The 25233-nt window shown below is 41.7% G+C and overlaps 1 protein-coding gene and 1 pseudogene across 3 annotated transcripts in view; one reads left to right on the forward strand and one right to left on the reverse strand.

Annotated features, from left to right (window-relative positions):
* Positions 1-25233, forward strand: part of ACO1 (aconitase 1) — a 57082-nt gene that overhangs the window by 9890 nt on the left and 21959 nt on the right. For 2 of the 3 annotated variants that reach the window (XM_058824106.1, XM_058824105.1), the window contains exons 2-3: positions 22399-22522; positions 24248-24416. In XM_058824106.1, the coding sequence (XP_058680089.1) occupies positions 22426-22522; positions 24248-24416 (266 nt within the window). In that variant the 5' untranslated portion in view covers positions 22399-22425. Of the gene's footprint in view, positions 1-10640; positions 10705-22398; positions 22523-24247; positions 24417-25233 lie in introns of those variants that run through there. The other variant, XM_058824104.1, reaches the window with a different exon arrangement.
* On the reverse strand, positions 1612-10570 carry LOC131571602 (Golgi to ER traffic protein 4 homolog; annotated as a pseudogene).

The following is a 25233-nucleotide window of genomic DNA, read 5'->3' on the forward strand; positions in this document are numbered from 1 at the left end:
AAACACTCCCTGATCAGGAAAGCACTGATTTGGAAATGCTATGTTCCACAATAAGGAAAACAGAAAGAGAGGCAGCAGTGTATTTCTATCTGTAAAAAATAAACTGGTCTGTTATGTGCCAAGTCCCCATTTGCTATCCCTGGTTACCACTACATTTCCTTCTGTTCTCTAACAGTTTGTAACTAAAATGGGTTCTGTTGAGTGCAGTCCATGGTTGATTAATGGAAAGATAATTCATGAGTAGGCTGCTGCAAGCACTGGTTTTGTAGGTGTTTATTTCATTGAATAATGTGGAATAGGAGAGGACTCTATAGCTCAGAGCAGGGGCAGCCTTACAGTTAGATCCAAGTTTGGTATTAAAGCAGTTCCTCACATTCTCCCAGCAGTACTCTTGACTTGCTTCATCACCTTGTTATACAGATGAAACTTCACGATGTGTAACTTAGTTCAAGATTTCAGAAAGAATGTGAGTTTTCCAGCCTATGCTGCAAGTAAAACAATTAAAAACTTGCTTGTGTTCTCTGTTACATAACCGAACAGGACCAACAGGCAGTCATTGATAAAAATTTTCAAGGTGTGCAGGGCAGCCTATAGCTTGGGCAACAGTGTAACATTCCAGAGGAAAAGGGGCAATGACCCTTATTATTGCAGAACTGATGTCTTTAAATTCCCCATGGGCCAAAAGAAATGAGCATCCAACTTAAAAATGGGCCTACCACTGCACCTGTGCATTCCAATATGGGAACAGGTGCCAGCACCTCTAGCACCAAAGCTGTGATGGGCCTGGAAAGAAGCTGAAAGCTCATCCCAAATCCAGGGAGTCACCTACAGGCTGGTTACAGGACAGAATAACCATGAATCATGCAGATTCCTGTAGCTGTAGAAGAAGAGATTATAAGTGACCTCATCCCTTGAGTCACAGTTGTACTAATTAAATAGCCTTGCCCTTAATGGGTCACAGCTGTGACTAATAAAGATAAGTGTGATAAAAGGTGTAGATTGGCTGATCAGGGAGATCCTTCCTCTTTGAGGAAGAAGATCTTAAGGAGATAGAGGAGCATGCAGTCTGAAGGGTGTGTAGATTACTCATGGCAGTGGAAGCAAGTTTTTGTATCAATGTCTCTGGGATGTGCATCTCACATTATGCTGCTTGGCTTGTCTCAGAGTACTTTTGGCACCAGCATTGGAAATCAATTATTCAATTGCTTTCCCTGCCTTTCAAGATCTTCCTTGGAAGAGGGCAGAAGGCAAGGAGGCTTTCTCAGAACAGAGATGCTATTTGTAGGCCGTGAAGGACAAGCCCTATGTTTATGCTTTATTGAAAGACTGTGCAAAAGGAAATACTGCATCAGAAACTGAAGACTGTTTAATCAGTCCCAGCAACTGCTCTGATTGGTTTGTTTGGCTACTTTTTGTTGGCTTCTTTCTTTTTTTTTCTTTTTCTTTTCCCCCATAAATAATATAGACTGACAGTGTAAACATTCCAGCGATCATTTGTAGAAGACCAGAAGAGCCCTTCTTTTAGAAGCCAAGAAAGAGGATTCAAATTCCAAAAGTGTCTTCGGAATCATCGAATCATCAGATTTACACAGCAGCCAATGACAACAACATTCAGTCAAGCTCAATAGGACTGCTGTCTTCTTGACCATCTTCTGTGTCATTTCTTTCCCCAGTTCCCATCAGACTGTTTAAAAGATTTCCTAGCAATCCCCCGCAGGATGAGGTCTGCTTGCGTGGAACTCTGAAGAAAAGCTGTCCTATTCTATCTATGTACTCCTTATACCGGGGGTCTTTTTTCAGGGAAGTTGTGTGATACTGTTCACACAATACTGTTCGTACTGTTAGTTTTCCTCCATGAACTGCCAACAACAGAAACCAGGTGAATTTTAGCAGTGGTTGCATGAAGGGTGGGCCCTTCTCTATGGAAGGATGTTTCTGTGTGTATGTCATAAAACAACTGATGCGCTGGTCTTATTTTTTAAGCAGAGAAATTGTAGTATTGCCTGAGCTACACTGTGGTATTTGTGGGACAAGGAGTATTCCACCAGCATGTTTGCACAGCCCTGACCATCTGTTGAGTGCAAGTGATACCGAGATTCACTACAGTTTTGCTCTCTCCACAGGGTAGTAGTACTGGTAACTGGTGTAGTTTTGGATGTCCATGTATTCCTGATTGCCCACTGGACTATTCTAATGCTCTGGATATGAAAGCCACGCTTTCACGAGAATTTAGATCCATTAAACTAAACAATTTAGCCAAGTTTTCTAAAACGTCTTCTGCTACTTTTGCATCTGACTTCTCCAAAGACTCCAAAACCAGCATGGAGTGATCTATTACAGCGACCTGATGAGGGTCTTCAGGGTGAGAGAAATGGACAAGAATCTTGGTTCATGATCAGAAGGCTGTATTTTTTGATATATGATATATAATACATTATTACTATACTAAAAGGAGTAAAGAGAGAAGTTGCAGAGGCTGCTAAGCTAAGAATAGCATAGAAAAGAATGAATAACAAAGTTCTGTGTCCAGCAGAAAGCAAGGACCAACTCTCCTGTTAGTGGTCAGCAAATCCAAACACTCACAGAAGACCAATCACCGCTGCACCTGTTGCATTCCACACCAGCCTATAACAATTGTTTACATTCTTCTTCTGGGGCCTCAGCTTCCCAGAAGATGAACAAATCCCAAAGAAAGGATTTCTATGAAAAAATGTCTGCGACAGTGATCAGCAGCACTGTTTTTCTGGTTATGACTGACGAACAGTAAGCCCCTGAATACATTAGTTCTCTTGCTTCTGCATGTTTTCCTTGTGACATATACCTGAAGAAGAGCGCCCGGTACATCTGGTGATGGCCTGATGTGATCGACGTGATAGCGAGAAGACATGATAAGAAGGAAGGCAGAGATAAGGCAGCCCGAGAGTTGCCCAGGATAAGACAGCCAGGAGCTATGGAGAAATGTGGCTTTTGAGTCATAGGAAGGAACACAGTCTGGAGTTGCAGGGAGACAGTGGCCAAAAAAAAGAGCTGCGAGAAATGAGAAATAGCATAGCTGGGAGAAGAGCTGCAGAAATCCGGGTTTTGATTGTAAAAAGAGGTACGGCTGCAGTCCGGCAGGGCCCTGGCGCAGTGCCGTGTTCGCCTGGCTCCTGCTGGGTGCACGGACGCCCGGCCCACTGGCAAGCGCCCTGCTGGCCCTGGCTGCCCCGGCTCTTTCACTGCTCCAACCCGAGGGCGCGGCAGGGCGGTGTGGCTAAAGCAGCCAGCAGCAAGACGGCAGCAGCAACAGAGCTCCGAAAGACAGAATCATCAACATGGTGACCACAGAGAGCTGTGAGACACCAAATTGACTACGGAGAGGTAGTCAGCTCAAGAACCAGAAACAGAGCAGTTTTATATGCTAGTAAAACATAGGCATTTTATTTAAATATTTGTGTAATTGTTAATCCTAAGCAGAACATGTAAATATGTCTACTTAAACATGTTTTTTTAATTAAAAGAAAAGGGGGAAATATAGGTGACCTTGCCCCTGATAAGTCCCAGTAGTTCTAATTACCAAAGAAAAAGAAAAGCCTTGCCCTTAATGGGTTGCAGCTGGGACTAATAAAGATAAGTGTGATAAAAGAGGTGGGTTGGCCAGTCAGGGAGAGCCTTGAGGAAGAAGACCTTGAGCAGGTAGAGGAGCCCTGAGGAATAAGGAACAATCCAGAGAGGCAAAGAAGAACAAAACAAGAAAGAGAGTTGCTGCTGAAAAAGATCTGCTGTGAGGTCAGTCTGAGTCTGATGGAGTTAAGAGACTGGCTTGCAGTCATAGTTGAGCTAGGTGAAAGTCTGTGGTCAGAAGCAGCAAGGAAATACTTGGAGTCATTTTCCAGCAGGAAATAGGCAGCAGTCAGAATCTGCCAGAGAAACCAACAGTAGAAGTTTGCTGTAGTCAGAGTCAGGATGGCTAGGCTCTAAAGAAGAATAAACTGAGACCCTTTTCACTTTGTTAAATGAGAGTCTGTGTCTTGGCTCATTTCTACCCCTAACAAGAGGTCTGCTGCAACAGATTCCCACCAGAGACCACTGACACAATGGAAATCTAAGCACTAGAGTGTTGAAGTGCATTAGGAATAAAAAAGGTGAATGAGATTTCACTGGTGGAAATGAAGCACTGAGGGCCTGGTAACGCTTCATAGGACATTTCATAGGAGATCCAGTTGGATAGCTTTCTCTTGGCACAATTGCAGCTTTTCATTAAGGTCTCTGGTAAACAAGGCAGTTTGTTCACTGGAGAGAGATTAACAATAGAGGTACTATTTGCACATAGAGGAGTAGGAGAGGATTTCCTACTCTCATGACATCTAGACAGGGTAAAAAAGCCCATCAACCTCTGTGTTCTTTGCTATGTTATCCCTTTCTTCCATGTTTGTGTGTAGAGAATTGAACTACTTGCAAATGGGTGAAAAGGACAACTTTTGTGAGATGTAATTTAGCTCTGTGCTCTCACTTGCACTAGCAGTCAAGGTATATCCATCATGATGCATTTTCTCTCTGCCCTCAGAGGCAGGAAAATATGTCAGGGAAGCATCCTTCCTGACTGTGCCATGTCATAGGAGATCTGATCTCCTCTCTTCAAGAAGCCTTGGAAGCAACTAAGTAGAGTATTCTTTAATTGTGATTGCTGGTTTTATTCAGCATGTTAATTTTCCTGGGGGAAAATTGAGGAATCAAAAAGCAAAATACTAGTACAAACATCTTGGGAAAATAGGCAGTATCCAATTTTTCACTGAAAAGTAGTTAAGAACACTCTCTCATGTTTAGGCATAACAATAAGTAAAATGTTACAGAAAAAGTCTACCATTAGTGTGCAGCAAAGGAATTCCTACTGCTCTTCTGTCCATCTTTAATGCTCTTTGAGCAAAATGTGTATGTATAGGCAGCATAAAATGTGGACCTCTTTTCAAAAAGCATGTTTTCCATTGCTTTCTATAATGTGCCCCTTGTTTTTAATGAAGTTTTAGATGTCAGAGCAACTACAAGCAATTACTAGTCAGTACAGGGAATGAAAGGGTAGTGCTGCAGTGAATGTCCAAGGTTGTTACGTTTACCAGTCACCAAATGCATGTAGCAAGCATGTAGTAGGAAACAGGTGCCTCTTAGGTAAGGGTTAGGGACTGTGTGTGCAAGTTCTTTAGACATGTACAGTGGCAAAGTGAAAACTGGTATCTTAGACCAGCCACGTGATAGATGGTAAATTGCCTGGGCTCCAAAGATGGTTTCTTCTACCAGCTTTCTGGATTAGTTTACTCCCCACTTCATCCTGATCTATCAGATGAGTAACATGTTCTGCCAGAGTCCTGAGCTCAGTAAGGGAGTGTTAGTGCCACTGCAACACAAACTATGAACAGCGTAAGTACGGGCTTACTGTGTGAAAGGGTGTTGTACATTGCCTGTATACCAAAGGTTTAAATAAGATTTTGAATATGGGTTGTTTTCAAATGAGCATTCACAGGAATCTAGTCTGGGTTAGTCTTCTACACTATTCCAAATATGCAAGGAAAGACACTGGTGGTCAGCAAAGACTTCTGCATTTACTGCAAGTTATATAATTACTCTTGAAAGGCACAAGAACAATCCTTCCACTTCAACGATGCAAACAGTTTTTCTTTCTCGTGCCCTGTACAGCAACTATAAGCTGATCACAGATTATCTACTTTGGAAGAAGTTCTCCAAAAGCATTATGTAGTCTGGTGCTGAAGGTGCGGTGTTGGCAGTGAAGAGTTTTACTTATCTCAGACAATTTATTCTTCAAGTCCCTTTCCTTCGGTTCCTGTGGCACAGTAGAACAAATGCTTTTATTCTGCAAGAAAACAGTAGTGTTCCTTGACAATACATGTTTATGAGTTTCTACCTGGGACTAAGAGGAGGATCTGAACTCCGAAGTCAGTGCCCTCTCGCAGGAGTGACAACAAGCCTCTGCTGAACCCCATTTAACCAGTAGATGGCAGAACTTTAATCTTTGTTTTGCTGCTGAAAATTAAGTTCAATAAATGTAACTGCAATTTTCTGAAGACTCATTTAAAGAAAGACAGTTAAGGAAACCAGTGCTAAGATCAGAAGCAAATTATAACATATTTATTAAAATATGCCAACCACAGAATTTCCTTTGGAGGATGCACAATTATCTATTTAAAGAGGGAGATGCAGTAGGCCCTCACTTAGCTCAATAATCAGAATCTGCTATGGTATTTCTGAGACGTCATCTGGGAGCTCTCAAAATCTCTTTTTTCAGACTTTTACTCCTACAATTTGAACAGCTTAAAACAGTCATGACTAACAATGAAATCTCACCACTAACTCCTTCATGAGCCACCAAACATATTTTCCAAACCTGTTGTACTCAGGACAAGCTGTAAGCCATAACCTGCAAGCCACTGTCTCTTCAGTTCATTCACAGATGGCTTCCCAGAGTCAGGAAGACTTTTACTGAGTGTTGAACACATTTGAATATATAAATTCATGTTTTGTAGAACATAGTATGTTAAATTATATACCCTTAATGTGCTGCTTATAGGGACACAGCACTCCAGAGCAAACCTCAACAAGCTTTTTCATTATACTACAGAGAGCCAGGAAAAGCAGGACACATGCAGACACTTCTTTTTGCTGACTGCTCCAAAGCTGGGTCCTCTAGGCTGCCAGCTCAAGTTTATTGCCTCCCTGTCAGACCTATCCTAGCCCAGCTTGAGACTGATTGCAGCAATCCTGTGATTGCAGCAATCCTGTGATTGCTGCAGCCTCAGTGATCAGCTGAGCCTGCATGGCAGATTGCTACAACACTGAAGTCTACTGCTGTATGTTAAGGCTTTTTGACTGTAACAAGCTGAAAACAATCTCTTGGCAATTCAAAGCATTTTAAACTTCTTGACAGGATTGGAAAGAGTGAAATATATTGAGACACAATAGTGAAGTCAGCAATTGAACAGATATGATATGCTCCCTGGACTTCCAGGATGTTGGTGAATAACCTCAAAGAACACTCCAAAAGGAATCTGATATTAGACAAACCTTCTTGGAAATGGATTTCAGTAAGACAGAAAGGACAAAGGACACATAGTTCCTCATCTATTGTGAAATAATTTAATGAAAAACCCTAAAAGCACTCTAGAATACGCATGATTGCAACATGAAAGGCATTGTTATTCCTATTTGCATCAATTTTCACTGCAAGAACAGAAAATAATTTTCTTTAATCCCGATTTAGCACAATGCATGATTGTCCAAGAAAACTGTTGGACATCCTTGCAATCTGATCCGAAACCCATGAACCCATTTCAGTAAACATCTTCTTACAAACAATAGATCTAATATAGTTCTCACCTCCTGGCAGCCTTGGGGGAAAGGCAAACCCTCACTTTTTTAGTCATGTGCTAAATAAGATACCTTATTGTAAACTGAGCCCAGTGAGAAGAAAAGGAAAATGCTGGAAACACCAGCAATAACATTCAGACAGCATTGCCATTAACCCTTGAATGAACAGCCTGTCTTCCAATCCCATTATAGCCTCTGTGTCCTTGCAAAGAACAAGCAGAGGCTGAAGCAGTTGTGTCTCCCTTTCTGGGACACAGAATCTTCCCTTCTAGTATCTATCAACCTCAGGGGCCTTCCCTCCCTGCAGAACAGAAAGTACAAACCTTGCAGATACGCACTGGGAAAAGTTAGAGCTGATGTATGGATTTCCCATTTCTGTTGCTGACCTGCTATTTTCACTAGTCTTTGCTTTTTGTCCAAGAGATTTTAGGTCAATCAGATTTTGCAGCAATTGCTTTGGTATCTAGGTATGGAGGATTTTATTCATGATTCACAACTTAGTGATATACATGGGCCTTGGAAGTCTCGTTAGTTAGAAACAGCAACAACAACAACCAAATTAAAATAAAATTTTAAAATTTTATTTTTAAAGGAAGTGACCCAGAGAAGCATTATAGGACCTAATCCCACAAAGAGGAACATTTTTAAAATGCCTTTATTACTATTAGTTATATACAAAAATAAAAAGGTCTATCAAATAATGAAACATCTAAAGCTTGAAGAGGTTTTAGAAATTCTGTGGCTTTTCGGACCATCAGAGTAATCTACTGTTTTGTGGTGTCATGTAGAAACATGGGCTTCCACCTTCAAGAGCCAAAAGCAAAACTACAAACATAACTGTGTTCTGCCAAAGTCAGTCTTAGGAACCTCTCTGGCCAAAGGTTTGAAAACAATATTATGAATTAATGTCCACTTCCATGTTAACCATCTGGTAAAGCAAATCATATGTTCTAAAAACCAATAGAATTCTAAAAGAAGAACTTAGTGCAAGTGAATTATTCCAGGTGGTATTTATGCTGAACAGAAAGCAGGCTAACCTGGAAGCAATTTTGAGCAATAACTCAAAAGTACTATATGTTGCAGATTACAGGCTATTTAGAGGTATCAGGTCAGAGAATAGCAGGTTTAACTACAGATGGTCCCTAAAAGTCTCAACTGTTCCAGTGAAATCAACACCAGGTATGTCAAAGCCAGGATTTCCATATGAAGTTTAAAAAAAATCCTACTCAATGTATCTTGTTTGCTAGATCTTGGGGTCCTTCCCATTGATTTCTTCTGGTCTGACAGTTCCAGCTGGATAGTGTATGTAGGCAGGAGGATCTGTCAGCACAGGTCAGTGTGCAGGAATCCAGCCCACAAACATCCAGGTGAGACATCATGGGCATTTTCTGTGTTTCATCCTTCTTTTACAAGTTGAGCTAAGCACTTGCATTTTCACTTACCTGAGACTTGCTCCTCTGCAGCAAAGCTAGCAGGTAACTCAGTTTGCTCTTAGCCTAAGCTTCCTTCAGGTAAAACCAAAACATTATGGACCTTTTTTTACTCCAGCTATCAGTGGTTAGCATGTCTCCTAGCCAGTGACCTCCAAGACCTCACCAAGACTTACAGAATATTTACATTCCTTACATGCAACTCTTCTTTACTATGTATACAATTATTTTCCTGGAATTCGATACTTTTTAGTTTTCTTAATTGTTAAGCAAAGTTTCCTGTCTGACTATCCAGGAACGACTCTGGCAGGCACACTCCATGCGACCATGTGCGCTGGAACAGAGGTCACTTCACAATGGTGGCTCCAGTGAGCTGAGGGGTGCCCCGTTTGACTCCCTACACACCACACTCTCACCCAGTCAGACCAGGATTCCTTACTGGCTGGACCCCAGGCTTCCCATGATAGAGTCTCAGACTCCTGGATTCTGACAACGGTTTAATCATGGTGCAGTGACAAAATAACAGCTCAGGCTGGTGTCTCTGAGGAGGGACCCTGAGCAAAGCAAACCCTGGGCTTTTATACCCTCACAATCTAAGCATGTGAAAGCCTGGGGTCTTCCAGCTGAACCATTGGCTCCTGCTGTGTCACTCAGTGTCTGCTTACCTAGCTGGGCCACAGGGTTTTTGTTGGGTCAATGCCAGTTCCTAGCCTCTTACTTCTGGCTCCTGCTTTCCAGAGCTCAACATGCTGTCCCACTGCAGCTGTACCCTGACTAGTTGCACTGAATGTATTCCTCAACATTATTCAGGCCCAAACCATATACTCTTCTACTGGGAACACACTGGACACTGATAAAGACTCATGGCACTCAGCTGTGGGGGTGATGTAAATTATGTCCTCTAGGATGTTCTCTGCTCTGATATTGTTCTTTAATATTGACGTCATGATATTGATCTTGACCAGCTTGTAAGTAACAGCCTGTTTCTGCCAACAGCCAGGACAATCAGCTCTCCTCCTGCCAAGAGAAACAACAGGACGTCCCACTCCCACTCCAGGATGAGGATGCAGCCCTGTGTGTCAGGTGGTGTCCTGAGCGACAGCTGTTTCCAGGCTTCACTGGCAGCACCTCTGGATTCCGAAGCCTGGGCAGGTGCTCGGGCCGTGAGCACATGGTGCACTTACGGTCGGCACAAGGCACATCACTGCCGCACCCTGCTGCCCATGTCACAGTGCCCGTCTTTCTGATAACTCTCACCGCAGCAGATCTGGCCTTGACCTCGGTACCACCCTCCTACCCACCCTTCCACACTCACAGTGCTCCCTCTCCTCCTCCTCCATCCAGGGAAAGTGGCTGGCCGAGGAAAGTATTGAAACCAAAATTTATTTTCTCACCCTGTTATGAAAGTTCTCAAGGCCTCCATGTTTGTCAACTTTTGCTTTCCCATACCAGCCAAGGACAGAATGTTTACCTGTTAGGAAAAAACAGCCTGAGAACTCTGCTGTTTACAGAAAGAGGCTGTGAGAATTTGCTCCTCACAGCTGCCTTTTACTTTTCCATCAGCTGTATATGATTATGGCATGTCTGAACAAAACTCTATAAGCCATTTCTGAACAAAATTGTCCAACAGAAAGCAGCGGCTCTCTCCGGGGCCAGGGCTGCGGGAGGGAGGGGTGAGCTCACCAGCCCCGCGCGCCCTCCGCCGGGCTGGCCATCCGCTCGCTCGTCCTCCCGCTCGTCCTTCGTCCTTCCTCCTCCCTCCCGCTCGGGGGGCTGGCGGCCATCCCGCCGCCGCTCCGGCCTTGGGGCGCGGGGCGGAGCCCGCCGCCACCGCCCCTTCCCTGTGCCTGCGCCCGGCGGCCCCTGACGGCGAGCGGCAGCAGCAGCGGCGGCGGCGGTTTGTGCTCCTCGCTCCCCGGTGAGTGCGGGCTCCGCCGCCTCGCTTCTCTCCCCCCCCCGGCGCCGGCGGCTCGGGTGCCTGGGAGCCGCTTCTCCGGCCGCGGCGTGCCCGTTCCCGGCGGCCGCGGGGAAAGGTTGGGGGTGGAGGGGCGCCCCTCGGGGCAGAGCCGGGGCGGGAGCGGGCCCGGGCGGAGGGCGGGCACCGGCGGCTAGCAGGGCCCGTTGGCAGGACGGGGGATCCTGCCGGCTCCCGGCCCCGGCTCCCGCGGTAGCGGCTGGAAAGAGCCGTTGGATGCTGCGGAGGGAAGGCGGCTCTGGCGGAGCAGCCTCTGCGAGCCACCATCTCGTAGCGGCGGCGGGCTGTGCGGCCCCCGCGGCGGCTCCGGGCCCCGGCTGGCGAAATCTCCAGCACCCTGCTTGGGGGCGGCTTTTGCAGAGCGGTGAAAGAGGAATAGATTTAGCTCGAGAAGAGCGGGCGTGGAGGAGAAGTTGTGCTGCCCTGTCCTCATGTAGGCGAAGCCTTAACATTGATTTTCCTCCTGGAACCGCTCGAGCCTTGTCTGTTGGTATTTCAGTAGTATCTAAATAGTGGAGGATAGTGCGAAGTATACCTATTAAGCACACAGCAACTCCTCTGTGTTGGAAAAAACCTCAGTAGATCTGCAACATAGGTAGGACAGGGAAAGGATGAAAGAAAATAATTGGAAGGTGATGGCTATAAAATGTTGGGTTTTAATAATTTTGGGTGACAAAATAATCTGTTTCATGTTCGTGGCACAGACAGCAGGTGCAGGTGTTCTGTGACAGTCCTGGAGGTCATAGCACAGATGCGGGTATTTGCCTTCTAATTTAACTTGACTTAGGACTGGGGTGGTGGAGATGCCCAGTTTCAGTAACTGGATCAGGTATATTTGGATCAGACCCTGTTCACCTTCAGTATGTTTCCACTTCTCATAATATCACCACAGTTCCCATTTATTTTTTAACTGGAGGTTGTACTTTGATATTTAGTTTCCACCTCTAAAGCTAGTAAAGGTGGGGGGAGGGGGGATAAAGGGCAGGACAGAGAGAGCTGAACTTTAGTATTTTTCAATATCAGCAGGAAACTTGGTCTAAACCAGAGGATTCTCTCTCCAAACAATTGGGATTGAATTAATATCTCTGAGCACTCAGTGCTGTTGCTATTGTTCAGACTGGCTTTATCAATCCGCAAAACCGAAGTAAAGGAAGACCACCCTAGTGAAATATTAACACTGGAATGTTTATTTTAGTAATGCTTTGCTTAAAAGCAATTGTGCTGTATCAGAATGTCCTAATAAACTTCTGGGGATTGTTACTTACTGCTTCAAAGAAAGTGAGTGTAATGGGCATAGAGTAGGAAGTGCAGCTGAGTCTTGTGCCTTCCAGATCTGTGGTGTGTGTGAAGATTTATTAGGAAAATTATCAATACTTTACTCTTCTCAGACTTTATAAGATAGAGGAGGTTCCTGGAGAAGCTTTGCATGTAAAAAGAAGTCTGATCACTTAGCTATGCTTTACAGAGAACAACATGCAGACTGTTGCTGAATTGAAAAGACCACAGGGCTTTCAAACTGCAGGTTTTTGTCATATCATATTTGTAATTTAGCATCCTTCTTTCTCTCTGGTTGTCTTTGGCCACTCCAACTTTGATGCTAATTGTTTTTATAGTAATAGTAGAAGAGCCAAAACAATAAATGCAGAAAAGTAAAGAAAAAATAACATTTGAATAGTAAGAAATGGAACAAATCTCTTTTGCTAGTGTTTTCCAGCATAGACTCTCACTGTAGCACTGTGAGAGTAAGAGCTGGAAATTTACTCCCTCCTTGGAGTAACAATCTACTTAAGGTAAATGGAAAGGTGTTAATTGAAGAGTGGTCCCTTTGTGTCTTGAAATATAGAGAAGGTAGAGAGGAGTCTTAATTGTGTGAAAATGAGATCATTTTTTTCAGGGTTTTTGCATTCGCTGCTGCCTTAGGGATTGATTAATTCAGAAGATTTCGTCTAGATTTTTGGCACTTTCTTGAAAGAATTGGGACATCCCACAGCTGTAGGGTCAGGACTTCAGATGCTTGTGAAAGAGGGCGTTAATTTTGATTGTTGGGGGGGGTTTTTTGCCTACCCTTTCTGTGTGAAAACTGTTATAACAAAGGTGATTTAAAATGTTTAGTGGAACTTAATTTGCCTCCCCAGAAAGCTTGGCCAGAAAACTCTGCTAACAGCTAGTTTGAGTTCATGAAATTGTATCAGACACACACTTGTTCTCCTTACAGACCGAAGCTGTGGGTGTTTGAAAGCTGGATTCGTTTGCACAAAGAGTTGAATAGCTGCTGAGATTACCGGTAGAAGTTTTTGGTGTGAGAAAGTTATCTTTATTTTCAGACAACAAATTCAGGATTTGTCTTGAAATCCTGTGTGTGAAAGTTAGGACCCCGCAGTGTCAGATTATTTCACAACAGAAGTAATCCTCTCATCAGCTCTTCATCCTGAAAGGATCCTTCCACCTACGTATCTTCAGTAACTCTGAAACAGTTCAGATTTCAAGTTGCAGAAGAGGAGTTTTCAAGGTGCAGAGAGAGCAGTTTATAGAGCTCATATAAAGGTAATGGCATGAGTACAGAGCTGATTCACAATACTCTCATTTTGTTTGTCTTTCCCATGCAGTTCTCCTGCATTTCTTCACCCTTCATAGGAGTCTTTTGAAACTTACAGACCAATGCCTTTTGACATTGAACCAAAATTCTAGAACAAATCTTTGTACACATGCTCTGTATTCCACACTTCTTGCAGCACTTCCATGTTGGTTTTTTTTTTTTTTTGTAACTAACACTGAAAGCTAGTTCTTTGTTAAAACTGGTCCAAGCTGCATATTTGTTAATGAACAGTCTAAGAGTACTAGCATAGGGTAAAAAAGGAGCAAGTTTGTATAGAGGTAGAAAGTAGGTTAAAGCTCAGAGCTGCTCTCCCAGGAGGTAGGAAAGAAATTTCAACACTTTGTTTTTCAGTGTTTGGTAGTTTCCAAATAAGCTTCCTTTTATTCTTGGATGTAAGGACGCTCATTTCCCTGTAGCAAAAAATAAAAATTAGTCTCTACTTTTATCTGGGACACTCAGTGGTGAGTGTGCTGAGAAAGCATTCCCTTAACACTTACACTGCTTAGTTATGATCTGGATTTTGTTAAGACTAGATTGCATTTCAGAGGCTGTCTGAGAGCACAGGAGAGACACTACATATGTGTGCTTGCCTGGGTTGCCAAAGGCTGGTGAGATCTATACAAGAGAAGTGTTTTGACTGTCCCTCTAAGCTATGTTGAGGTGAGAGAGGAGGTAGCATTTGGCTTTCTGGAGTGATGATGTGAAGGAGTTTAATATCTACATTTTGGAACTGGGCACCTAAACTTCCAGCTCACTTGGAGTCAGAGTTACTTTAAGACCTCAGTGTTTGATTTCACAAACTTGATCTCTGACCTAAACTTTCAGTTCCAATATGTGTGATACAGCATTGCTAACAAAGTGCAATGGTCATGACAGCTCATGACAGCTTATGAAATACACAGATTATGGGAATATGCAATTAGCAACCTGTTTGGTGTGTTGGAAGTTTAGCATTTTATGGATCTGAATAAGTAAGTATTTTAGCATTGCTGTCAAAAGTTTCAGGCAGCAGGAGAAAGCAGGAGCATCTGCAATCCAAAGCTCTGTTTGTTTTAGTACAGTGTTTCTCTTGAGCATTAAAGTTGAAAGGGGTTCTCTGAAACTTTGCCTAGAGGTTGTTTAAGAAACCTTCCCTTTTCTATTACTGCATTTTTTCCCGTGTGGAATACTGATGTAGTTTATACTGAATAAATAGAATAGTTGCTGAGTCACCAAATTGTTAGTGGACTTCTCTTTAAGGATCTATGTGTAATGATGGACCTTTCTGTGTAACGAAGAAACACAAAGATTCTTTCTGGAGTCTCTTTAAACACTGAAATCTCCTCAGTGTCTGTTAGCAGCAATGGAACAGCATTTATTTGTTACACAGTGGCCTTATCTGCCACAGGTAGAGTGTTAAATAATAAGAGCTTCTCTAAATCAAAAGAAGAAACGGGTGTTTATTGCAACAGTAATTGCATTCATCTGTCCTTTGTACATCCAAGAGTAATTATAGCATTTTATATTTTTATGAAACAAGACTCTGTTTGTTCTACCTCTGGTGTTGAAGTCTATCCAAATGCTGGGGGCATGTGTGGGCTTGAGGGTTTTTTTTGCTTATGGTTTGTTTGGTTGGGTTTTTGCCATTTTTTGGTGGGTAGGTGGGTCTTTTTGTAATTATGTTGTCATGTGTCTGGTCATCTCTATCTGTCTGTTGATTTACCCAGTGTAACAAAAACATTTTTCTTAGGCAATTTGAATATTTAAACAAAAAAAAATTCCTGCCACATGAATGTATTTATTAGGACTTTTTTCCTAAACTGACTTGAATTATGGATGGATTTACTTAGTGAAGTTTTACTGCTTTAAACACCGGACTGATACTGAAGAGAGGTTGCCTTTCCATTAAGGCTTTTGTCAACATGCTTAACATGGGTATTCTCCTTCCTTGCTTTTTGGGTAAGGTAGGCATGCACAGAACTTGGTGCAATTCCAATGTGATGGAAATTGCTACATGCTGGACCTCCTCAGAGATCTTTGTTCATGGCTATGCCATCTATAACTTAAATAAACTGGAACGAGTCGTCAACTTTTTTAATGGGGGCTCCTTGTTGAGTAGAATGTGAAGCCATGAGAAGAGCTATGAGAAGTTTTAGAGGCCCAGGGGAAATGAGGAATAGCCCTTAATTAAATAAGTGCTGTTCAGTTACATTTAACTGCTAGTAATGTCATGAAGTGCATTCTCAATGTTGGGATGTAGAATTTAAAACTCAGTATCCTGCTGCTCTGCTGCAGCTCTGCTTATATTTTTTAAGTTGCTTGCTTTTGCTGTTTGGAGGTGCTTGTTGCAAACTTAGCAGCTAAGTACAGATACATACAGTGGCACTCATTTGAATGGACAAAACCAAGAGAAATAACCTGTGGGCACCGGAGTGATAATTGTATCAAAAGGTGGTAAATCAGATTCAGCATGGATGAAAAATGTTGCATTTTTCAAGCAAGGCCATGGATATTGCCTATGTCCTGCCTTATCACCAGGAAAGGACTTTTACCATGGTGGTCCTGCCAGCTCACCTCTTTTTTTTCCCAGTTTTCAGTTGGAGGTTTCATCACAGAAACATCATATTTTGTCACGTTTCTTCAAGTACCAACAAGTCTGAGCCTTCCCCTTTTTCTTGATGACTGATAAAATTGCATCTTTGCTTTGCCTGAGTGTAATCTTTTTGAGCATTTCTAGAGTCTGGTAAAATGTTGAAATTCAATTGCTTCTTTGCTGAGTGTGTGCTTCCCAGTGATGGCCAGGAATTTACCCATATTTCAGGAAAAAGAGCATTTAATACTTGAAAAAGAGCATTTAATACTTGAAATCTGTTTAATTAAGACACCTGGTGTTTAGTTTTATGTAGTGATGTCTAAAATTAACCTCTTATCGTTGATAACATAGGCACCCTTTCATAATTGGAAAGACAGCAACTAAGAAACCAAAGATGGAATAGAAAAAGCAATTGTTGAAACACGTTTCTCCAAGTGAGATTAAATATATGTCTGTACTAAAATGCTGAATAACCATGGCTGTTCTGTTGCTACTTTATGCCCTGAAGCTTAGACAGAAGTTTTCTCATCCAGAGCCTTTTTTCCCTTCTGCAGATCAAACAATCTGTGTCTTTGGTTTATTGTCAGGTACTTCTGCAATAAAAGTGGTTATTAAAAACATGAGTCTTCTGTAAACATTTGTGTTGTGTACTACAGGAAGAGCATAGTTTACTGTCAGCATGTATGTAGGAAACCACTCCGTGTGCTACAGTTTTCTCCTGTTCTGCATGGTGGGAGATGAGTGGGATGCTCTGATATCACTAAAACCCCCAAAATAATACATATTGTTGATAGTATGGATCTGTTTACAGTCAATGAGTATATGTCGTAGGAATGGGACCAGGACACCAGCTGGTTCATCACAGGTCCAGTTTATTGAAGAAAGCATCAAACACTTATACAGCAAATAATAAGCTTATGAATATTCTGTAAGCCAAGCAATCTATTGGTTAAATTATACCATTAACTCTTCCTCATTCCTTAGGGGTTACATCTCACTTTTCTCATGTCTCTTTGACCACTTGTTATCATACTACAGCCAGGCCCAAGGACACACTATCTAGCAGGTGCAGGACTTGGAATTAGCCACGGCTTTGTACTTTTCCAGTCTGTAGTCAGGTAAATTTCCCAACAAGTATACATGCTGCTGTGTTTTTATAAAGAATCACTTCTTTTTCTGATGTGAGATTGCTGCTTTTAATCTGACTGGCTGTGCTCAGTTTCACCTTCAACTCTAAAGAGAGTAGAAAAAGATGTCTAGAACAGTTTTCAGACTTTCTCGGATATAGCAAGAGACTAAATACATTTTTTCCTTCTCTGTGATCTTCATGAGGTAATTTATGCAAGTGTAAAGATATATTATTGTATTTTTTCAATTCTATTAATTTCAGTAAAATTTATTTGTTGTCTTTGTTCCAAGTTACAAAACTGCTTTTAGAAAGGATCTGAAGTAGAGTCAAGGAGTCACTGTCAATCAAGAATGTGGTTTAAACTGAACCAAGTCCTTTTCCAATCAATGTTGTTGAGACGTGACCAGTATTGTGTTTATGTTTGATACTCAGAAAGGTCCAACAGCTGAAGATTTGAAAGCACACATAAAACATACCTTGAAATCTCCTGTGATTTTTTTTTTAATAAAAAAAAATTCAGTTTCTTACTTAAAACCTTTTTATGGAAATCTCCATGAGACTTTAATGTACTTTGAATGTGTCTGATGTAGTTGATTAACGAATAAGAGAAGACAGGGAAGAGGATGGACAGACACCTTTTTCTTCTGTCCCCTTGGACTTGTGCACATTTCTTATGTCATGATCATCAAAGGATGTGTCCTTCAGGACGCCACAGAGATAACCACAGACAGTACAGCCAGCAGGCATCTTTGCAATGATCTTTTGGTGCTGGTGAACATCGGAGGTGTCCATGGTAAAAGCTGAGTTTGCTGCCACACTCAATACAGATGAAGTGAGGAGTGTTGTACTAAGATTTTGTTTGTTCAAAAAGACTTCTTAAAGTATCACAGTGTAAAGCTTGTGTTTCCATAGAAATTTGAACTGTGTCATATATAGGGGTGCAAACAGCAAGAAACAGCTGTTGTGGCCAAGGGTTCATTCTCTGCCCTAAAGGGCAAGATGTTGCATTTGCAAAACACTACTTCCTTTTTTTCTATTTGGAAAGTTATGGCCTTATCCAGATAAATTTGTTCCTCCTGGTATTCATGGTTACAATCTTTCTGTACTTCTGCTTCTCTGAGGGAGAGGGAAAAAACAGAAATCAGACTTTCTGTGGTGAGCTAATGTGCAGTCTGGGTGAATTGAGGTGTCTTCTAACAAGAGATTGAGTGTGGTGGCACAGTAATGAGCTACTGCATTGATGTAACAAGGTGAGTGGGAAACAATATTGATAGGGAGTTCAGATTCATAGATGATCAGCTTTAGTGCGGACCAGATTGTGGGTGTTCTCAGATTTTTAATAGTAGGCACTAAGGAAGGACTAAAATCAGAATGTTGTTTGTCTGGTACATTTCATACAAGTCATGCAACCCTTTAAGGAGGTTGCAGTATCTTGAGATTACCTCCATTGGTCAGAGCATGGTGCTAATAATGCCAGGGTTGTGAAACAGAACATCATATGGGCCATTTACTTGGACTTTGTGATCCTTGTGTGCCTGCCAACTCATAATATTCTATGAGTCTGTGTCAGTAATGAGATGCCTCTTTTTTAAATGCTGTTCTGCATTTTCACGTTTGAATAATCCTTTTTTTTTTTTTTTTTAGTGTAATCTCCACACAAACAGTTTTCAGGTTGTTGGGCAGAAGATGAAGTGGTTGTTTTGGTATTTCTGAGCAGGTATCGATGTGGTCACACGTTGGCCGTGGTCAGCGTGTGTGACCCTGCGTGCTGTGCCAGTTCCAGGCAGATAGATGTCTGCTCACCCATGTTTGCCTGCAAAACACGAATAAATATTCCTTGTTGTAATCACAAATTAACCTGTATCAAGCTAATAAAAAAGTTAACCTGTATCTATTGCTAATCTGTATCAAGTTAATAAAAAGGTTAACCTGTATCTATCCGAGGACCACTGCAAAAGTTTTGGTCTATTCAATGTGGAGAGTATCGCCCCCAGATTTCTTTTTGACAAATCACTAGTTTAGAGTTCTGTGCTGTGGCAAGTTGGTTTATAATTTACTGTGTGGAAATAGTAGTTGATATGACTGAGCTTCCCTGTCTTGTGAAATTTACTGCAGTAATGCTGCTAGTTGGTATTTTTTCTAGAGATTTTACCTCTTTTCAGGTATTTCTGAATGGCTTCCAGGTTTGTAACAATGTTGTTCATGTCAGTGTGACTAGGCAGATGAAAAGAATTTGTGATTAGGGCTTGGTTAGCCAACAGTTTGGTTTATTTGTATAAATCACTGATGAGAGGAGATTTGTACTGAAGTATCTCATAGTGTGAGCTGTTCAGGGAACAGGGTGATGTCTGATAAAGTAATGTTAACATGTAGATAATGTGTCATAACATCTTGAATTTCTGCAGTGATTTGCCAAGACATGGACTTGGATGGAAAATATTCAAAGTGCAGTTTATACTTGGATAAGAATATGTGAACTGAGTATAGTGGACTCATGGTCATATCAAATTAATGATCTGCTTTATCTGTCAGGGGATATCCGAATATTTTCTATCTATGGCTACTCTTAAACTTTCCCATGAGAAATTGATATGAATAAAATAAAATTCTCAAAGTGGAATGCAAAAGAGTAAATCTTAACAGGAGGGTAGCTGGCAAGAAGAGGAAGGAAGAAATTCATTTTGTTAATGCTCAGTTGTAGAAGCAGAGTTTGCTTAGAGGAATAGCTAGTAGCTCATGCTGATTAAAGATCATGACACCTAAAACTTTAGGGGCTTGTGTACAGGATGAGTATTTGCAAAGCTGGGAAAAGGAGTTTCAGAAATAACTTGTCAATGGAAATGTGAGAGATGATACATTTGAGGTTGTGTGTGTGTTTGCAGTCTGTTTGTTAGCCGACCTTCCAGCTTCCCTGGGCATTCAGCTTTTTATCTAGAAACATCCATTATTTTCTTTTCTTTGAAAGAATTCTGTAAATATTTCTTTCCCTACATTATCTTGCTGCTTTGCACCCTGGACTTTCTTTTGTTACCATTTCTGCTATTTCTCTTAGGTTGTCTTCTAAGAAAAAACCTGAATTTGGAAAATACTTTAAAAACCCCCCATAACTGTGTTCCACATAGTAGTATTTCCTGAACATTGCATGAAACTAGCAGGTGAGATAAGTAAATTAATTCTTTGGCCTTGCTGTGTCTGTTTTTAACAAGTACTGGACTTTGCACATCCTTTTGCACCAGTTTCCAAGGCCTGTCATGTGTACCTCCTGCCTTGTTGTGAATTTTCTTGTTTGAAAACCTGAGGCAAGAGAAGATAATGGTACTTGAATGAAGACAGGAATAGTCTGTCTCTGGGAAAACAAGGGATCTGAAAATCAGGCCTTTGGTTATCTCTCTACTGAAAAAATTTTAATCATGACTGGGAATGTTGCCAGGCACTGCAGGAGAACTGTTCTCACTGTGAAATTGTTAGCTTGATCCTTGGCATGTGTTGGTCTAAGCCAGTGCTTCCAGAAGAGGCTTGGGCAGAGTTCAGGTCTTCAGTGTGTCCTAGGAAGTGTTCCATTAAGTAGTTTGTATATGGTTAACCTTTTCTGGACATTAAGAGATATTTCTGTAGTGAATTTAGGCCCCTTGCTGCTGGTTGGCCTTGCAATGGGGATTATTTTAGGGCCTTTTAATTTCTGTATGTGAACCTAAAAGTCCTAGGTCTCAGAGGAATGCTTTATCCAGCAAACCATTAAGCCACAAAACCCGGTAAATCAGTAAGCAACAACAAAAAAAGAAAATATCTCAAACTAAAATGACATTTACAGCAGAGCCTATGTAAATTTTTTTTGTGGTGACCCTAACAAATCTTTCTGAAATTAGGAGAGTTCTTTTTGTCTCTGATAGCATTTATAATCTTAGTCTATAATACTTTCTGTCTGAAATAATAGTGTTTTCTGGTTTTGTTAAATTGTTTTTAATTTTGAATGTAGATGTCTGTCAGTTAAGCTTTAGATCAATGCCACTTCTGATGGTTTTGGCTGTGATACAGTTAATTTTGTCCCTAATAGTTATATGGGGCTGTGCTGGGAATACATTTGATAACGCAGGGGTGTTTTAGCTCCTGCTGAGCAGGGCTTAGGCAGAGCCAAGGCCTTTGCAGCTCCTCACCCACCCCTCCAGCGAGGAGGCTGAGGGTGTGCAGGGAGCTGGGAGGGGACACAGCTGGGACAGCTGATCCCAACTGACCCCAGGGGTGTCACACAGCATGTGCCATCATGCTCAGCATACAGAGCTGTGAGGAGAAGGAAGAGGGAGATGGTTCAGGGTTATGGTGTTCATTTTCCCAAATCACCATGAGATGTGATGGGGCCCTGCTGTCCTGGAGATGGCTGAACTGCTCTGGAAGAGGTGGATGTATTCCTTGTTGTGCTTTGCTTGCAGGTCTAGATTTTGCTTTATTTATCAAACCACCTCTGTCTCAACACATGAGTTTTTTCATTTTGCTGCTCTGATTCTCTTCCTTTTACTGCCAGAAAGGAGTGAGGGAGTGGCTGTGGGTGCTTAGTTGGTGCCTGGGGTTAAACCACAACACACTGTAGAAATGAGATTGTGTTGTCATGGTGGTTTGTAAGTCACAGAGGCACAAATGGCTGTCTAGAAGCAGCATGAAGAAGAGAATAATGAAGTTGAATTTCCTTTGTGAAATTGTGTCCAGAGGAGGGCAACAAAAATGGTGAAGGTGTCAGAGCACAGGTTCTGTGAGGAGTGGCTGAGGGAGATGAGGTTGTTTAGCCTGGAGAAAAGGAGGCTCAGGGGAGACCTTACCACTCTACAGTTCTCTGAAAGGAGGCTGTAGCCAGGTGGGGACAGTCTGTTCTCCCAGGCAGCCAGTGACAGGATGAAACAGATTCTGAAGCTGTACCAGGGGAGGTTTATATTTGATATTAGGAAAAATATATTCCTGTCATTGGAATAGGCTGGCCAGGGAAGTGATGGATTCATCTTCAGAAGATGTGTGTGTGTGTGGCACTTGTGGGCATGGTTTAGTGGTGGGTATGGTGGTGCTCAGTTAGCAGTTGGACTCGATGGTCTTAGAGGTTGTTTCCAGCTTTTAAGATTCTATGATTCTAAGCCATGTGGTATATCTGTATTTTTCACAATACTGCTGTCTTTTTCTGAGACCTTTTATCTCTGAGGATGAGTAGATTTGGGGTGGAAAGGGAATGACTGACAGTACCTTTTTCTCTGGTACAGGCCTTTGTGTATGGGTTAGATGCATTGTAGGCTGTGGGACATGTACTTGGTATGAAGGACAAATGTAATGAAAATGCCCTTGATTTTTCTTTTCTTTTAGGGACACTAACTAGGGCCTTCAACAACCATGAGCAACCCTTTTGTACAGATTGTGGAGCCACTGGACCCAAAACAGCCTCTGAAGAAATTCTTTAATCTGAGCAAATTGGAAGATGTGAGATATGGTACGTTGAGAACATAAGAGAAGCATTTTGTTAATACTGATGAATAGAACCTGAACAGATTTGGCCACATTGGATGATACTTGGTCTCTGGTGAGAACTATGAATTCAAAAGGCGAATCTTGGAAACAAAATTTTAGCAAAATTTAATTATGGAAATTTAGAATGACAGAAATATTGGCAAGATCCAGTAGTATTTCCTCAGCATACTGTGCACACAGCAGTCTTGTTTTTGCTGAGTGGGTGAGGAGAGCTAGGCAAAACTAAGAGCACAAGTTTTCTTATACTGCTAAAGGCTGGAAAGGATCTAACACTGATATGTAGACTGAACTTAACCTAAAGATTTTTCAGCTTTGAAAACAGTAGTGGTTAGAGAATCCTTTCTGAGGAGGCTTTTTCCTTAGTTCCTCTGACATTTCCCAAATCTTTCAGTGGTACTGCAAAAAATCTTCGTGTCTGTGCCATTGACTGTGACTTAGAAACTTGAGTATCTATACCTTAGAGTTATCTATGGTGGGTGCTTGGTGTTTCCAAAGGAGACAGGTGATTAAGGAGAATTCAGGGAACAAGAGGAGGAGCATTTTCTCTGAATGTCAGCATCACATGTCCATTAAAGGCTCCGATATGCAACCAGTCCGTTAATGTCAGTCTTGGTGGGTGAAAAGCAGAGGAGAGTTCTTAAAGAATAGACAGATACACATTCAGTGTTACCAGTTGATCCATTCCAGGATTCCAAGAGTGATAAACTCCAGATTCTTCAAAGGACAAAGGATGCAATTCTCACTATTCAGCAAAAAAAGGGAATAGCTTAGCAGGGAAGGGCAGGAGAAGATTCTAAAAAACCTCCAAACAACAACAGTAACAATAACACCCAAAACTCCCAAATCAACAAAATCCCCCAAAACAAAACTCCCAACAACAACCAACTCAAATTGTTCTGAGTTACTGTGTCCTGAATAATAGATGTTGTTTTATTGCAACAGCACTAATGAGGTCTCACTGAGATTGACTTTTATGTCTTGAGGCCAGCCCTCTATAGAAAGTTGGAACAAACTTCTCAAAAGATTTTAAAATGTGAATATTTTGAGAAGCAATCAAACAAGTATTATTAAAGTGGACTGGAAGAGGAAGGACCGAGATGTGTTTGGGTTTTTTCTTCACACCCATTCCTTGCAGTAGAGCTGTCAGGACTGCTCCAATAGTATTTTGTGTCATCATCTTTAAATATTTCTGATTTGAAGTAAAAGAAGATTGATAGGTGCACAGTCTGACTTTCATTCAGTTTCATCTTCCGTCTCTTGAGATGAGGGGACTGCATAAACCACTAAAGCTGTGCTTTCCAACATGGCAGGGAGAAAACTATGCTTTTCCTGGTGCATTTATATGTCTGTATTCAGTGACAAGAGTGAGAACAAACTGCAGAAAAACAAGATGAGCACAGCATGTTTTCAGGGTTGCTGTGCTATGGGGGATGGAAAAGTCCCTCAGCAAAGATGTCTAGTGTGTCACAGGAACTGAGATAACAAACCTGCTGAGAGCATCAAGTGGAACAGGTCAGTTAGTACTGACCTCCTGGCAAAGCTGGAGGTGGGAAGAGTGGTTTGGATAATCGGAATAAAGCCTTGAGAGAAAATGAGGACCTGTCTGCCCCTGGCATGGAACTTTGCACTTGCTGACAAATGCCCTAAGGTAAACACTGAGTTTGCTTCTTGCCTCTTACCCATGCAGCTCGCCTGCCATTTTCCATTCGAATCCTCCTGGAAGCAGCGATCCGTAACTGTGATGAGTTCCTAGTGAAGAAAGGAGATGTTGAGAATATTCTCAACTGGAAAGTGATGCAACACAAGAATGTTGAAGTACCATTTAAGCCTGCAAGAGTTATTCTGCAAGACTTCACGTGAGTCTGATGGTCTCCAAAGCAAGGAAGAGGGTCTTTTGAGAGTGCAACAATGCTCAGCTTGGGGTGGAGGGGTGAGCTGAGGGAAAGAATAGCACTTGGAGAGGCAAACACTCAGAATAAGAGCATTGAAAAAAACTTTTCTGAGATCAAGAAGTAAATGTCTTCACAAAACTTCAAAACGGGGGAAGAAAATGATATTGATAAATTGCATGCAATTGAGGAAGTTCAGTGTTTAGAAGTTATTCTTTGTCTATTCTCTCTCTCTCTCTCTCTCTCTCTCTCTCTCTCTCTCACATTTTTGTTTGTTTTTTGTTTGGTTGGTTTTGTTCCCCAGGGGTTCTTGCTTTCAATTTTCTACCTATTTCAGTTCTCATTTATAACACACATAATTTCTTCCTCTTCTAAATCTGTGCTATTATAAATATATTTTTAAAGACTTATCTGCTCTTGAAAAAATGAGCATATTATTTTTCCCAGAAATGCAAATTGAGATTCCTACCTAATGGACTCTAAAAAATGAGCCTTGTTATAGCAGTGAGTCCTCAGATGTCAGTAATAATCATATAATAATCCCTGTTCAATGTGGAAATTCAATTTTCAGGTGGAACAATAGCATTTAATTGTTCTAATACAGCATTTGACTTCCAAATCTACTCACTGTTCTTGGTATCTTTGTCCTGTCTTTATAAAATATTTTAGTATATCCATGGTAAGCCCAGTGCAACTACGCTGCCAGTTGATTTTCTTCCTCAATGGTCTTAGCTGTCATAATCTCTGTTATGCATTTTCACAGCAGTTTTCAAAGTGCTAGAGA

The sequence above is a fragment of the Ammospiza caudacuta genome, chromosome Z (assembly GCF_027887145.1).
Source record: "Ammospiza caudacuta isolate bAmmCau1 chromosome Z, bAmmCau1.pri, whole genome shotgun sequence".
Classification (NCBI taxonomy): Eukaryota; Metazoa; Chordata; class Aves; order Passeriformes; family Passerellidae; genus Ammospiza; species Ammospiza caudacuta.